This window comes from Pongo pygmaeus, chromosome 16 (assembly GCF_028885625.2).
Source record: "Pongo pygmaeus isolate AG05252 chromosome 16, NHGRI_mPonPyg2-v2.0_pri, whole genome shotgun sequence".
NCBI classification, from domain to species: Eukaryota; Metazoa; Chordata; class Mammalia; order Primates; family Hominidae; genus Pongo; species Pongo pygmaeus.
Window position 1 is genome coordinate 64,212,633 of NC_072389.2, and position 15,979 is coordinate 64,228,611.

Below are 15,979 nucleotides of genomic sequence, written 5' to 3' on the forward strand. Positions count from 1 at the left end.
AGCCTCTTGAATAGCTGGGACTGTGGACGTGCGCCACCATGTCCAGCTAATTAAAAAAAAAAAAAATTTTTTTAGAGGCCTTGCATGGTGGCTAACGCCTGTAATCCCAACATTTTGAAAGACCAAGATGGGAGAATTGCTTGAGCCCAGGAGTTTGAGACCAGCCTGGACAACATAATGAGACCTGTCTCTACAAAAAATTTTAAAATTAGCTGGATGTGGTGGCGTGTGCCTGTAGTCCCAGCTATGCAGGAGGCTGAGGTGGAAGGATTGCTTGAGCCTGGGAGGTCGAGGCTGCAGTGGGCTGTGATCACGCCACTGCATTCCAGCGAGAGTGACTCAGTGAGACCCAGATCACACCACTGCACTCCAGAGTGGGTGACAGAGCGTGGGAGACAGAGTAAGAAAAAAATCTCAAAAATATTTTTATTTTATTTTTAGAGACAGGAGTTTTCCTGTGTTGCTCAGACTGGTCTTGAACTCCCGGCCTCAAGATACCCTCCTGCCTCAGCCTCCTAAATTGTTTGCATTACTGGTGTGAGCCACCACACCCAACTTAGTGTAGCTGTATTTTTGTGGATTTCTTAGAATTGAAAATTCAGATTATTTGAAAAGACTTACTGAACTTTAGTCACTAATGAAAAGCACTATAAAGTAAAGGTGTTGAGGAAAATAACATCTGAAGAGATTGTGCCCTCAAATTGTTTCTTAAGGGTCTAACTTCTCATTTTACATAAATCAAAGCTGGAACTCATAGATGTTTTTTTGTGCAGTGTACATAGAATCTTATCCCAAGGATCCTCTCACAAAGAAAAGGATTTGGCTCTGCATCAAAAGACTGACGATTGAATACATTTCTGTGTTTTAAGTTAATGTGAAATGTTTAAGATATGGGCCAGGCACAGTGGCTCACACCTGTGATCCCACCACTTTGGGAGACTGAGGCAGGCAGAGTACTTGAGGTCAGGAGTTCAAGACCATCCTGGCCAACATAGTGAAACCCCAACTCTACTAAAAATACAAAAATTAGTTGGGCATGGTGGCATGCACCTGTAGTCCCAGCTACTAGGGAGGCTGAGGCAGGAGAATCGCTTGAACCCGGGAGGCAGAGGTTGCAGTGAGCCAAGATTGTGTCAGTGCACTCCAGCCTGGTGACAGAGTGAGACTCCGTCTCAAAACAAACAAACAAAAATTAGTCAAGTGTGGTGGCGGGCGCCTGTAATCCCTGCTACTCAGGAGGCTGAGGCAGGAGAATCATTTGAACCCAGGAGGCGGAGGTTGCAGTGAGCCAAGGTCACACCACTGCACTCCAGCTTGGGCAACAGAGTGAGACTCCATCTCAAAAAAAAAACAATGTTTAAGATATTTATGCCTGTAAACATTTTCCACAGTTTCCTGCTGTGACTTTTTGAATTAACTGATTGTTTACTCAACCAATCATCAGTTCCAGTTGTATGAGTTAAGAGGCTTTTAGTATTGTAGACTTTTTCATAAACAAGGAAAATAAATTACAGCCTACAATGGTGGTTCTCAAACTTTGCTATGCATCGGAATCACCTGGGCAGTGGAATGAAAACTTAGACAATTGAGCCTGAAATTCTTTTACATCTTTTTAACAAGCTCCCCAAGTTTGAAAACCACTGCTGTGAGTATTGTGCAGATATATGTTGAGACCTGTGGTATTCAAAGAGTAAGTCTTCAAGGTGATCATTTGAATGTAGGAAGAAAACATTGGCCCTGTTATTTTTATTTATGTAATTCTAAAATTTGTATTTGTTTTATTAGGTATATAACTTACTAATACAGCAATACACATAAATAATTTATAAATAAATATAAATATATTTTTATGTATGGAAAGGCAACTATATAAGTTGTTTAGACAGTAGAAACCTCTTTTTCTTCTATAGTCAAAGCAAAGTGTAATGGAGAGAGTAGGGAAGCCCAATTTTATTTTCCTATAGCTTAAAAGTTTAAATTTACTCTACTGCTGTACCTCTAAAACAAAGATTAAATAAGAATCATGACACATATCCCGTCCCCGATTAACATATATTAACTTTTCTTCAGGAAAATAACATTAGTTATCTCTACTCGTATCTCCACTATACTTTTCTAGGAAATAAGTAATAAAATGGAATAATTTTATTAATCCTATAAATTAACATATTTAAAGTTGCCTTGCTTTAAATGTGCAACATTTGTTTTTTAGTTAAAAAAAAAAACAAAAAACTGTTGCTTGATACTTTACGCCGGGAGAAAAAAATGGATATGTTCTTATTTTTTCTTCTGGAATAGTTTATGTTTTATTTTGATCACTTAAATACATGTTTATGACCTTAAGAAATAAAGTTGCATGTAATAATCCCATTTAATCTTTTTTTGCATAATTAAAATAATACAACTGCAGTATTTTTCATAATGTGTCATACTGAGCTGTAAACAAACTTGAAAACTGTTGGGTGTTGATTTTAGTGCTGATTTTGTTTTTCGTAAAGAATAGTTTTATATTTAGTATTATATTAGAATAAAATTCTAAAGAGTGTTATGGCTTTCTTTTGTTTTGTTCCTAATCTTACCATGATTAGTGAGACAGTCATTTGTTTTCTAGATTGATGACATTGTAAAAGCTGTTGGTAACTGCAGCTACAACCAACTAGTGGAGAAGATCATCTCTTGTAAACAGTCAGACAATAGTGAGCTGGTTAGTGAAGGTGGGTGAGTGCTGCTATTTCCTGACTTTTGAAATTCTTGGCAAGATAATTTTTCTTATAACTTAATATCTTTCAAATTTCTTAAATAAGACTTCTAAAAAACACATGTTATATTACTTGTATGAATTTTAAGAAGTAACCATCCATAGGCTGGGCATGGTGGCTCACGCCTGTAATCCCAGCACTTTGAGAGGCCAAGGCAGGCAGATCACCTGAGGACAGGAGTTCACGATCAGACTGGCCAACATGATGAAACCACATGTCTACTAAAAATACAACAAAAAATTAGCTGGCCATGGTGTTGCATGCCCATAATCCCAGCTACTCAGGAGGCTGAGGCAGAAGAATCGCTTGAACCCAGGAGGCGGAGGTTGCAGTGAGCCGAGATCTTGCCGCTGTACTCCACCCTGGGCAACAGAGTGACTCTGTATCAAAAAAAAAAAAGAAAGAAGAAGAAGAAGTAATCATTCATAAAGGTGCCAATGAAAGGTTTTTCCTAGAACTCTTTTTCATTTAACTTGTAAAATCAGGCCTGGATTCTATTAAAAATTTTTGGACAACTTGCTAACTTTGGTATGGTCAGGTACCCAGAGGTTACTGATAATTACTTTCTTAAAAAAGGTTTATTATTTAGGAGTACTGAATGGACTTTATCATTGATCCTGAATACTTCAACTGACTGAGATGAGTATTATGGTGCTCAAGTACTCTAGATTTTAGTAGATCTCTGCCTTATATTTCAGTATAATACAATATTAAAGCCCCATTCTGGATCAGAGTATGCCTCTGAAAATCAGTTTTCCTAATCCTTAGCTAACTGGAATTCCTAAATTCATCATCACAAAATCAGTTTAATATTTTTTCAACTGTGTTCCAGTCAATGATGAGAAAAGGAGATTTGAAACAGAATGCTATCAAAAGGCATAGCATGTAGATATACCTTCTCAGTCCTCACTTTACTCTTTCAAAAATATACATAAATACTGAGGCTATAATTCTTCTATCTGTGAAAGGGAAACAAAAGAGAAAGAGAAATCGTGAGAAGTAGGGCATGAGTTTTAGTTTCTCAGACACACAATTATTTTACATAAGATATAATAAAAGTTTATTACAATTATCACATTTTTAAGAATTAAAACTAACGACTACAAGAGCATATGAGCATATAAAAGATATGTACATGAATTCCATCTATATTAATCAGAACCCAACTAATTACATTTCTTAATTATCCAGAAGTTTAACACATTTTTGCAAAAGAGGAAAATAAGAAGAAAATGCATAGTATTTTAGTTAAGGTTTATCCTAATCTTTTTTTTTTTTCTTCTTTTTTTTTGATACGGAGTTTCACTCTTGTTGCCCAGGCTGGAGTGCAATGGCGCGATCTCAGCTCACTGCAACCTCCACCTCCCGGGATGAAGCCATTCTCCTTCCTCAGCCTCCCGAGTAGCTGGGATTATGGGCATGCACTAATTTTGTATTTTTAGTAGAGATGGGATTTTGTCATGTTGGTCAAGCTGGGAGGTTTATGCTATTCTTCTACTTGCAGTAAACATATAAAGATACAGGGACAGGCTGGACATTGTGGCCCACACCTGTAATCCCAGCACTTTGGGAGGCTGAGGCAGGAGGATTGCTTGAGCCCACGAGTTTGAGACTAGCCTGGGCAATGTAGCAAGATCCCATCTCTAAAAAATAAAAATAAAAAAATAGCCAGGCACCTGTAGCTCCACGTACTTGGGAGGCTCAGGCTGAAGGATCACTTGAGCCCAGGAGGTCAAGGTTGCAGTGAGCCAAGATCATGCCACTACACTCCAGCCTGGGCGACAGAACAGAATCTGTCTCAAAAACAAAACAAAACAAAACAAAAAACAGTATAGAGTCGTTGATCATTGATTTGTCTCACAACTCTTTTGTTACAGCATGAGGCAGCAGTGTTCAAATTTTAGGAGAGAAAGAAGCAACAAAAACTGTTACAAAAGTATATTCTCTCAATTAACAAAATTCCTTCTCAATGAGCTAGAATGTATGGGGAAAAAAATTTCACTCACTAGAAGTTTGCATTCCAATACAAGCTCTCATTACCATAGATTACTAAAAAGAAGCTCCTATTTTTAAAATGTCTATCTACGGAATCCTTCTTTTTCAGTAATGTCCAATATACTAGAGTATGCTATTCAGTAGTACTTGAAGGAAAAATAGGATTCAGAAAGTGGTAACAGACAGAATGCTAGCCAAGAATTAATACTGGGATAAACTGACTTATGGAGTATGAAGCTATGTGAAACACTGTTAACATCTTTCCCAGTTCTGGCTACAAATACAGTAAGGGTAGGACTTAGTACTATAATAATTAACAAAATGAACAAAAAAGTCAGTTCCTTCACTACTTTTTCCTTAACCTGATGTCACAAATATTATTATTTCTCTGACATTGATTCCTCAGGATAATGAAAAACTATAGTTAATATATGTGTTATTGATAATTTAGGAAGAACATCATGGTAAAAGCAAAGAAACCTTCTAAAATGGTATAGAATTTTTAGGAAATATCTGCTGGGCATATTTATTACTTCCTTGATATATAAATTTCATAATGGTGAAATTCTGTATACCAGATTTCTATATTAAAGAATAATTATATGTGTCATTTAGCATAATTAAAAAGCTAAACTGGATTTTTGTTCATAAGTAACTACAAATTTGTAGTTCATTTGAAATAATTACTTAACTCCAATGGTTACTTGTATAAGACACTAAGAAATCATGGAAAATAAAAGACCATAATAGAAATTTTTACTTACTTTGCAGCAATTAGCTTTCCTTCATCATTTTTCTTCATCATATTATCTTTTTTTTTTTTTTGGGAGACAGTCTTGCTCTGTCACCCAGGCTGGAGTGTAGTGGCACGATCTCAGCTCACTGTAACCTCTGCCCCGTGGATTCAAGCAATTCTCCTGCCTCAGCCTCTGGAGTAGCTGGGACTACAGGCATGTGCCACCATGCCCGACTAATTTTTTGTATTTTTAGTAGAGATGAGATTTCACCATGTTGGCCAGGCTGGTCTCGAACTCCTGACCTCAGGTGATCCGCCAGCCTCAACCTCCCAAAGTGCTGCGACTACAGGCATAAGCCACCTCGCCCAGCCCATCATATCATATTATGTTGAGTGATGTTCAGTTGAAGTAATCTGCTTTCTTTTTTTATTTAGCCTGCAATTGTAGCTTTCCCTTTAAATCAATAAAATACCTCAAAGCCAACTTATTTCTAATCTTTATTAAAAAATAAGTTTTGGTCACAGGTGATAACTTTTTAAAAATGCAAACATTTTATTTCCTATCAAGGTATGGGGAATAAGAAATACATTCACTAACATTCCTTTTTAAGGGAAAAGAAATGTTATTTAGCAAATAATCAAATAGAGTTAGGTGTTCTTTCAACTTCTTTTAGATAACATTCGCTTTCCTTGATTCTAATGCCTTATAAGTAAAGGTACAGAACTTTTACTTTACATAGAATACTTAATTGTAGAATACACTGCTTTTGGGTGTCAATACCTTTTTTATTTTCTACTTCTTTTCCAGTACAGTGATGAATAGAAACAATACCTTTTTGAATCTGGTTGTGATTATGCTGATTTTTCATGGCAGCAAAAATCAGCAAGTTTAAAAAAAAGCGCAGTACCAGCAGCCAGACTTCACCATAGCTATTCATTTACTTCCAGATACTCTCAGGACTGGTTTTTTTTGTTTGTTTGTGTGTGTGGTGTTTGTTTGTTTGTTTGTTTTGAGACAGTCTTGCTCAGCTGCCCAGACTGGAGGCTGGAGTGCAGTGGCACGATCTCGGCTCACTGCAAGCTCCGCCTTCCGGGTTCACGCCATTCTCTTGCCTCAGCCTCCCGAGTAGCTGGGACTACAGGCGCCCGCCACCACGCCCAGCTAATTTTTTTGTATTTTTAGTAGAGACGGGGTTTCACCGTGGTCTCGATCTCCTGAACTCGTGATTCGCCCGCCTCAGCCTCCCAAAGTGCTGGGATTACAGGCATGAGCCACCGTGCCTGGCCTATTCAGTGTATTATAATCCATTATCATTATTCTTTTTGATGCTTTAATTGTTCTAAATATGATATGGCCAGTGGGATGCCCTCAAGTTGGGTCTTGTGTTCTTTTGTATCTCCTCACCTTTACTTGAGCACTTATTTTTTGGCACAGTGAAATGTTCTGGGCTCCCTACTGCACTCCTGGAATCAAATCATATGAGTGGGCTGGGCGCAGTGGCTCATGCCTGTAATCCCAGCACTTTGGGAGACCGAGGTGGGTAGATCACCTGAGGTCAGGAGTTCGAGACCAGCCTGGCCAACATGGTGAGACCCTGTCTCTACTAAAAATACAAAAAATTAGCCGGGTGTGCAGTGAGCCGAGATAGCGCCACTGCACTGCAGTCTAGAAACGGTGTGAGACTCCATCTCAAAAGAAAAAAAAAAAAATCATATGAGCTTTTATCTTTTCAAGTAAAATCTGGGCATTTGTCATTAAAATAAATTGTTTTGCCCATCCTTTTGAGGAAAAAATACATTAATATAATGTATTTGATCTTTGAAACTTAAATGTAGATTAAATTCTTAAAAATTAGATTGTTTAAAGCTGTCACAGTGACAAGTTAAGTTCTCACTAAGCTTAAATTTGAACACAAATCTCAGACAGGACCCCATCTAGGCAACATTTTTAAATAAATCAAGTTTCCTTCCTTCCTATTTCTACTTTCTATTCCTTTTTACCTAATTATATTACCTCTGTAACTTTACCATCTTTAAGGCATTCATCACTTTCATGTTCTCTAATAACTGTCCAGTAACAGAGGAAAACAGTTTAATGAACTAATTTATTATTGAATTTTTTTTTTTTTTTTTTGAGATGGAGTCTCGCTCTGTCACCCAGGCTGGAGTGCAGTGGTGCAATCTCGGCTCACTGAAAGCTCCACCTCCCAGTTCACGCCATTCTCCTGCCTCAGCCTCCCATTCTCCTGCCTCAGCCTCCCAAATAGCTGGGACTACAGGTGCCTGCCACCACGCCTGGCTAACTTTTTTGTATTTTTAGTAGAGATGGGGTTTCACTGGGTAAGTCAGGATGGTCTCGATCTCCTGACCTCATGATCCGCCCGCCTTCCAAAGTGCCGGGATTACAGGCATGAGCCACCGCACCCAGCCTTAAATTTCTGAATGTAAGAAATATTTTCAAATATAGTAATCTTCTCAGGAAAATAAGGCTTAATTTAAATTTATTTTCATGAATAATACTTTATTATCATTATATTAAGTTTTTTTTACCTTTAGTATCATCAATAACAATAACAATAAAATTGAGATTCAATGTTGTTATAAGTAAACTGTGGATTATTTGAATCAGTAACACCTCTTTGAGCGTTATAATGATTCTCTGGTAAGTTTACAGATAAATGAACTGCTGTGTAACACTTAGAGTTATTTTCCAAAATTTATTTAAATAGTTGTAAAAAGTTGAAACTAGATTGACCTTTTCAATAAAGGCTAATTAATTATAAAAATTTAAAACTAGATTAGCCTTTTCCACTAAAACCACTGTTTAAGAGATGACAGGAGAATTACGAAACATGGTTTTTTCTAGTTCTTAATAAGCTATGCTTTATGGTTTTGGGAGAGATATAATTCAAGTGGCATTTATAATACTCATCTGCAATAAATTTTAAAACTTAATATCCATAATAATTCTCCTAGGTTACAGTCTTCACTTTGCCATAACTAGTTTGATGTCCTTGGGCAAGTCACTTATTCTCTCTGAGCCTATGTCCTATTCTGTAAAAAGAAGTAGCTGAGAAAGACCTTTCTAATGTTGAATTTTTGAATTTCACATTAACATGAAAGTAATGTGCTATATCACCACTGAATTTCTGTGTCTTTTTGAAAGGGATCTGTGGAGAGGATATTGTGTGAGTAAGGTATGGAAGGGGCTTTTAAAAACATCTTTCTGAAGGGAACATTTAGTAATACAGATATTACAGACAGCAGTGGTACTTTTCAGCACAGGCATACCCAAGAAGTTGCAAGTATTCAATGAATTTCTTTTGGCTGTAGACCTCTTTATAATTTTTGTACTTCTTCTATCATAACAAAGTCCTTGCAATAGTGTGATAATTATAGTTTGGTAACTTTTTACAACCACTTTGTAGCTTGAAGTACTATGGTTTGACACTAAGGGATGTCGAGGGAGTGGAATAAACCTATGTTATCTGCTTCTGGCACTACCAAGTTTTCTTTTCAATTTATTGTTGAAGTGTTAGTTTCATACCACAGATTTATCTTTAGTCCCTATATCTATATCTCTCAGATCACTTATGAAACTTTTTAGGGCATTCCCTTCCCTCCTCCCCCATTGCTTCCGAGACATCTCTCCTTACTCCAAAAGGAAGGAGGGAAAGAAGAAGAGAAATACAAGTTTAAAAAATACGTATACAGTTGATTCTCATTGTTTGTGGTAGCTATGTTCTATAAAGTTACTATGAACACTGAATTAGTGAATGCTGAACCACTGTCCCTAGCATAAATATGAGTTAGTTTTCAAGGAGCGTTTGGTAACATTTTCATCAGCTGATCAGTACATAAACTTGTTTTATGTGTGTTTCTGTTAAACACACCTTATTTAATATACACTGTTGATTCACTAGCGTCAAACTCACAGCCAACAGCACTACAGATAGAATATCCCTAATCTGAAAATCCAAAATCCAAATGCTTCAAAATCTAAACACCAACATGACGCTCACAGGAAATGCTCATTGGAGGATTTCAGATTTCTCATTTTCAGATTAGGGATGCTCAGCTGATAAGTATAATGCAAACGTTCCAAAATCCAAAAGAATCCACACCCGAAACACTTCTGATCTCAGGCATTTTAGATAAGTGATACTCAACCTGTATAACTCATGCCTGAATGAAACCTATCTAGCACATGTATTTTCTCTATAAGGCACATCACAGCCTTTGTTTACTGAATAGTAGCCAGCACTTCGGCATTATGCGTGGATGCTGTTTGAAACAGCAAAATCACCAACAGAAAGCATAAAAATGTGAAAAACATGGCACTAAATAGACCATGAAAGGGACACTTGTTTACGGTATGCGAGAGAGCTGAAGCAAGAAGGCAGAATGTTGCCTTGTTTGACCTCAGCTGGGAATTTGCACATTGGGCCACTCAGAATTTTCACCAGTCTTAACATGTCCACAAACAAGCATGAAAATGCTGCAAGTATTGATTTGGGGGTTCTAAATAAATTTTAGCCAGTTAGATGAACTTGCAGATATGAACTTGCAATGAGGATCAATTGTGTATATGAAGATCAGTTGTGTGTGTGTATGTATATATATATATACATACACACATACATATATATGTGTATATATACAGATATATACACATATATACACACATATATACACACACATATATATATACACACGTTTATATATATATATGTTTTAAATTATACCCCAGATCACTTCTGTATATTCTATTGTATTTCAAAAACAAAAGCCATAATATCTATTTCCGAACTTGATACATCTACAAGAGTGGCATATGTTGGAGGAGATTAGCATAAAAATGGCATAAAAAGCCATTAAAAATGGCATCATTTATCCCACGGCTTTCTGTTCAGCCTTATGCCTACTTTCAGTTTTAAAGCAAGAATTGAGAAGTTTACAACTTAAGAATTATCTAGGATTTTTGTGAAATCTTAAGCTACTCAATTTATTACGGCTACTTTTAATTTGAAAACACCTTGCTATTGGAGAGGTAGCTGTTGACTGACATTTTTCTTTCCCACCCGTTTTTAAAATTGCCTGACACCTGTCTTTTTACTTGCTTTGATGGCTTTTAGTTTTATTGCGTCTGCTTTTTTACTGCAACCTGCATGAAATCCTTTGTAATAGTAGGTGAAGTATAAGTAAATGCATTTGTTTATAAAAAAGAATTTCACATAACTATTTAGGATAGGAATGTCTGTGTACACATATTTCATTGCAAAATTAAAAACACAAATGTCCCATTTGGAGCCATCATAAAGTAGTAGGGAAAGTATTACAATGATTGGCCTTTTTCCATACTTGGAACACACTTTAAATAGAAAAAGAATAACTTTTTAATTTTGAAATTATTCTTCTATCTAATGTTATGCATTGGTTCTATAGGCTTTGTAGCTGAGCAGTTTCTAAATAACACAGCCACTCAACTGACATACCATGGATTATGTGAACTAACTTCAACGGTTCAGGAAGGAGAACTTTGTGTGTTCTTTCGGAATAATCATTTTAGCACCATGACCAAATACAAGGTATGATATAGAAATAGCTATTTAATCGTGATTCTAAATCAAAGGAGCTTGATTTAGAGATGTCTTTTGATCTGCTTATAAAGATTTTAGCATAATATTTCTTAACCATCAAATTATGAAGGTAATTATTAAATACAGTACTTCTTAAGGATGGGATGGATTAATAATTGAAGTGTTACCTCAAATCACTTTTTGTTTTTTAATTCTCAAGTTCTTTTTCACAGATCTTTGCAATAAGTATTTTATTATTTTCTTTCTGAGAAAAAAAAAAAAACCCTAGAGATAGAACTAGGAAGACTTCCTTTTTTTTTTTTTGAAATGGAATTTCGCTCTTGTTGGCCAGGCTGGAGTGCAATGGCGTGATCTTGGCTCACTGCAACCTCTGCCTCCCAGGTTCAAGCGATTCTCCTACCTCAGCTTCCTGAGTAGCTGGGATTACAGGCGTGCACCACCATGCCCAGCTAATTTTTGTGTATTTTTAGGAGAGACGGGGTTTCTCCATGTTGGTCAGGCTGGTCTCCAACTCCCGACCTCAGGTGATCCTCCCCCTCGGCCTCCCAAAGTGCTGGGATTACAGACGTGAGCCACCACGCACAGCCTTTTTTTTTTTTTTTTTTTTTTCTCTTTTTCTTTTTTTCTTTTTTGAGATGGAGTTTCACTCTTGTTGCCCAGGCTGGAGTACGATGGCATGATTTCAGCTCACCGCAACCTCCGCCTTGGGTTCAAGCGATTCTACTGCCTCAGCCTCCCAAGTACCTGGGGTTATAGGTATGTGCCACCACACCTGGCTAATTTTGTGTTTTTAGTAGAGACGGGGTTTCTCCATGTTGGTCAGGCTGGTCTCAAACTCCCGACCTCAGGTGATCGCCCACCGTGAGCACCACACGCGGTCAGAACTAGGATGACATCTAATGATGGAAGTTTATATTTCAGTGCTAAAGGAATTTAGAAGAAATAAATTTTTTTATTTATTTAGATGATTTGCCTTTATGATAGTGTTTGCTATTATTAAACTTTAATAACTTTAATGTGACCAAACATTAAATTTGTTAAGAATGTGAAGCTTTAAATTCTTCCTATTGTGCCATTTATGGCTCTGTCAAAAACATTTACTGTTTTACTCTTTTTATCTCTTATAGCCATTCTTATTGTTATTACAGCTGTCACTTAGTTCAGAAGTTTGTCAACTTATATGTAGATTTCTTCAGTAGTACAGTAGAATACTGTTCTGATCCCATCAATAATATACCAAAAATGTTCAGTAGCACTTCATGCATGGGGATAAAAATACAAGATATGTTCTGTTCGCCAACACTTCACTTCAGCCAAAATGGTGTCTATTCACTGATAATCCTCCATCCCATACACACATTATACCTTCTAATTTCTGCACTTTACTGCCATATCTTGAAGGGGTGGATTGCCCCTCCACACCTGTGGGTGTTTCTCGTTAGGTGGAACGAGAGACTTGGAAAAGAAAGAGACACAGAGACAAAGTATAGAGAAAGAAAAAAGGGGGCCCAGGGGACCGGCGTTCAGCATACGGAGGATCCACGCCGGCACTGGCCTCTGAGTTCCCTTAGTATTTATTGATCATTATCAGGCGTGGCAGGATAATAGGATAATAGTGGAGAGAAGGTCAGAAGGTAAACACGTGAACAAATGTCTCTGCATCATAAACAAGGTAAAGAAAAAAGTGCTGTGCTTTTGATGTGCATATACATAAACATCTCAATGCCTTAAGGAGCAGTATTGCTGCCAGCATGTCCCACCTCCAACCCTAAGGCGGTTTTCCCCATCTCAGTAGATGGAATATACAATCGGGCTTTACACCAAGACATTCCATTGCCCAGAGACAAGCAGAGACAGAAGCCCTCCTCTTATCTCAACTGCAAAGAGGCATTCCTTCCTCTTTTACTAATCCTCCTCAGCACAGACCCTTTACGGGTGTGGGGCTGGGGGACGGTCAGGTCTTTCCCTTCCCACGAGGCCATATTTCAGACTATCACATGGGAAGAAACCTTGGACAATACCTGGCTTTCCTAGGCAGAAGTCCCTGCAGCCATCTGCAGTGTTTTGTGTCTCTGGGTACTTGAGATTAGGGAGTAGTGATGACTCTTAACAAGCATGCTGCCTTCAAGCATTTGTTTAACAAAGCACACCCTGCACAGCCCTTAATCCATTTAACCCTGTGTTGACACAGCACATGTTTCAGGGCGCACAGGGTTGGGGGTAGGGTTACAGATTAACAGCATCTCAAGGCAGAAGAATTTTTCTTAGTAGAGAACAAAATGGAGTCTCCTAGGTCTACTTATTTCTACACAGACACAGTAACAATCTGATCTCTCTTTTCCCCACAATATCTCACTCCTTAATCCCTGTTTGGAAAGGTCTTCTCATTCCTTTTTGCCTGTCCAAATTTTACCCATCCTTTAAGAAGCATTTCAAATACTAACTCTTTAGTAAAGCTACTTCTACTCTCCTCATACCAGTGGTTCTCAACCCAAATTGTATGCTAAAACTGTATGGGAAGCTTTTTTAAAACTGCCAATCCTGAGAACCTACCACCAACTCCATTAAATGAGAATCTCTGGAGGTGGGATCTGAGCATCATTAATTTTGAGTGCTTTTCAGGTTATTTTAATGTGCAGCTAAGGCACAGTACAATTGTCTAACCATCATCTAGCTGTTATTGGCTACATCATCTTTTTTTAGCCCTTATTGGTTAATACCTAGTTACCAGTTTTCTTTCCATGTAAATGTGTCATTTTTTTTTCTAAATGAAAGTGGCTTATTAAAGTCGTGAATTACATCTTCATTTTTTTTTCAACACTTTAGTCAATGAATTACACAAAGTAGTATAAAATAATGATTTGTTTGCTTATGTAAGAATACCCTTAAAGCCCTTGCTCTCCCATTCCTATCTTAGTTATAGCAACAGCTCATTTGTATAACTTCAACATTTTAGCTAGATGTATGTCAGATGTGGGCCCAGATACATCCATACTCTTCAGAAATCTAAGGCCAAGGGACATAAGGATCAGATTTATTGCTACATGGTGACTGCTACTAAATCATTTTATTTCTTACTTAACCTGACCTTTCAAGTCTAGGATTTATTTGTTTATTTAACAAATATTTATTGACCATGTATCATGTCTGGGTGCTCACTAGTAGTAGGAATACAGCCATGAGCAAGACAGCTATGGTTTCTGCCTATTAAGGACCTCCTAGTTTGACAAGGGGCAGATATTAAATAATTACACAAATAATTATTAATTTATTTCTATTGAGATACATTTTGTTAAGGATACATATCATAAGCTGTGAGTGTTTTTATCAGGATTTATAACTTAGTTGCTTTTATCGGGACTTATAATTTAGGGAGTGTCAGGAAAGATTTACTTAAGAAGATCACATTTAAAATGATACCTGAGGCTGGGTGTGGTGGCTCACGCCTGTAATCCCAGCACTTTAGGAGGCGGGTGGATCACCTGAGGTCAGGAGTTCAAGACCAGCCTGGCCAACATGGTGAAACCCCGTCTCTACTAAAAATACAAAACTTAACTGGGCATGGTGGTGGTTGCCTGTAATCCCAGCTACTTGGGAGGCTGAGGCAGGAGAATTGCTTGAACCTGGGCAGCGGAGGTTGCAGTGAACTCAGAATGTGCCATTGCACTCCAGCCTAGGCGACAAGAACAAAACTCTGTCTCAGTAAATAAATTAATTCGTTCATTAAATAAAAATAAAATGATACCTAAAAAGTGAATCTTCTAGTTTAATCAGTTGGCCAAAAAAGAGTTAACTTAGCAGATAGAACATGTATGCAAAGGCCCTGAGGAAGGAAAGAGCTTGACTCCTGAGGAATTAAAAGAAAGTCAGTGTACCTGAAGCATAGCAAATAAAAGGAATGAAGAAAGTCTAAATAGATAGCCAGGCACTAGATCATATAAAGTCTTGGGTGTTTTGTTTTGTTTTGTTTTGTTTTGTTTTTTGAGACGGGGTCTTGCTCTGTCGCCCAGGCTGGAATGCAATGGTGCAATCTCAGCTCACTGCAAGCTCCGCCTCCCAGGTTCATGCCATTCTCCTGCCTCAGCCTCCAGAGTAGCTGGGACTACAGGCGCCTGCCACCACGCCCAGCTAATTTTTTTGTATTTTTAGTAGAGACGGGGTTTCGCCGTGTTAGCCAGGATGGTCTCGATCTCCTGATCTCGTGATCTGCCTGCCTCAGCCTCCCAAAGTGCTGGGATTACAGGCGTGAGCCACCGCACCCGGCCTATTGCATCTCAAAATTAACTATAAATCTTTTTTTTTTTTTTTTTTTTTTGAGACAGGGTGGGGTCTCACTCCATCACCCAGGATGGAGTGCAGTGGCTAATATAATTCTCAATATCTAATAATCTAGTCCATATTCAGATTTGCCACTTGTCCCCAAAATAGTTTTATGGATGGTTTGTTCAAACCAGGATCTAATCAAAGACCACGCATTGCATTTGATAGAGTAACTCCATTTTGATATGATCCAAATGTTGTGTTCTCCAGGGATCCTATGGGCATTTGGACAATTATTTATGCCCCATTATAATTCTTGGTTCTGTTTCCTATATTCCTATTGTACCAGCTTTCCGATCCTGAGTCTTTAGATAAGACACTGCTTTACTTCTGACAGAGTACCCAGTGAGTGTTTTTTTTTTTTTTTTCCTGAAACAGGGTCTTGCTCTGTCACCCAGGCTTGAGTGTGCTGGTGCAATCTCAGATTACTGCAACCTCTGCCTCCTGGGTTCAAGCGATCCTCATGGCTCAGCCTCCCAAGCAACTGGGACTACAGGTGTACGCCATCACACCTGGCCAATTTAAAATTTTTTTTAGAGACAGACTATCCCCATGTTGCCCAAACTGGT

General features: G+C 37.8%; 1 protein-coding gene across 2 annotated transcripts in view; it reads left to right on the top strand.

The window, feature by feature from the left end:
- MINDY2 (MINDY lysine 48 deubiquitinase 2) overlaps positions 1-15,979 on the top strand; it is a 91,981-nt gene that overhangs the window by 50,681 nt on the left and 25,321 nt on the right. For both annotated transcript variants that reach the window (XM_054451244.2, XM_054451245.2), the window contains exons 5-6: positions 2,612-2,714; positions 10,936-11,078. In XM_054451244.2, the coding sequence (XP_054307219.1) occupies positions 2,612-2,714; positions 10,936-11,078 (246 nt within the window). The remainder of the gene's footprint in view (positions 1-2,611; positions 2,715-10,935; positions 11,079-15,979) is intronic.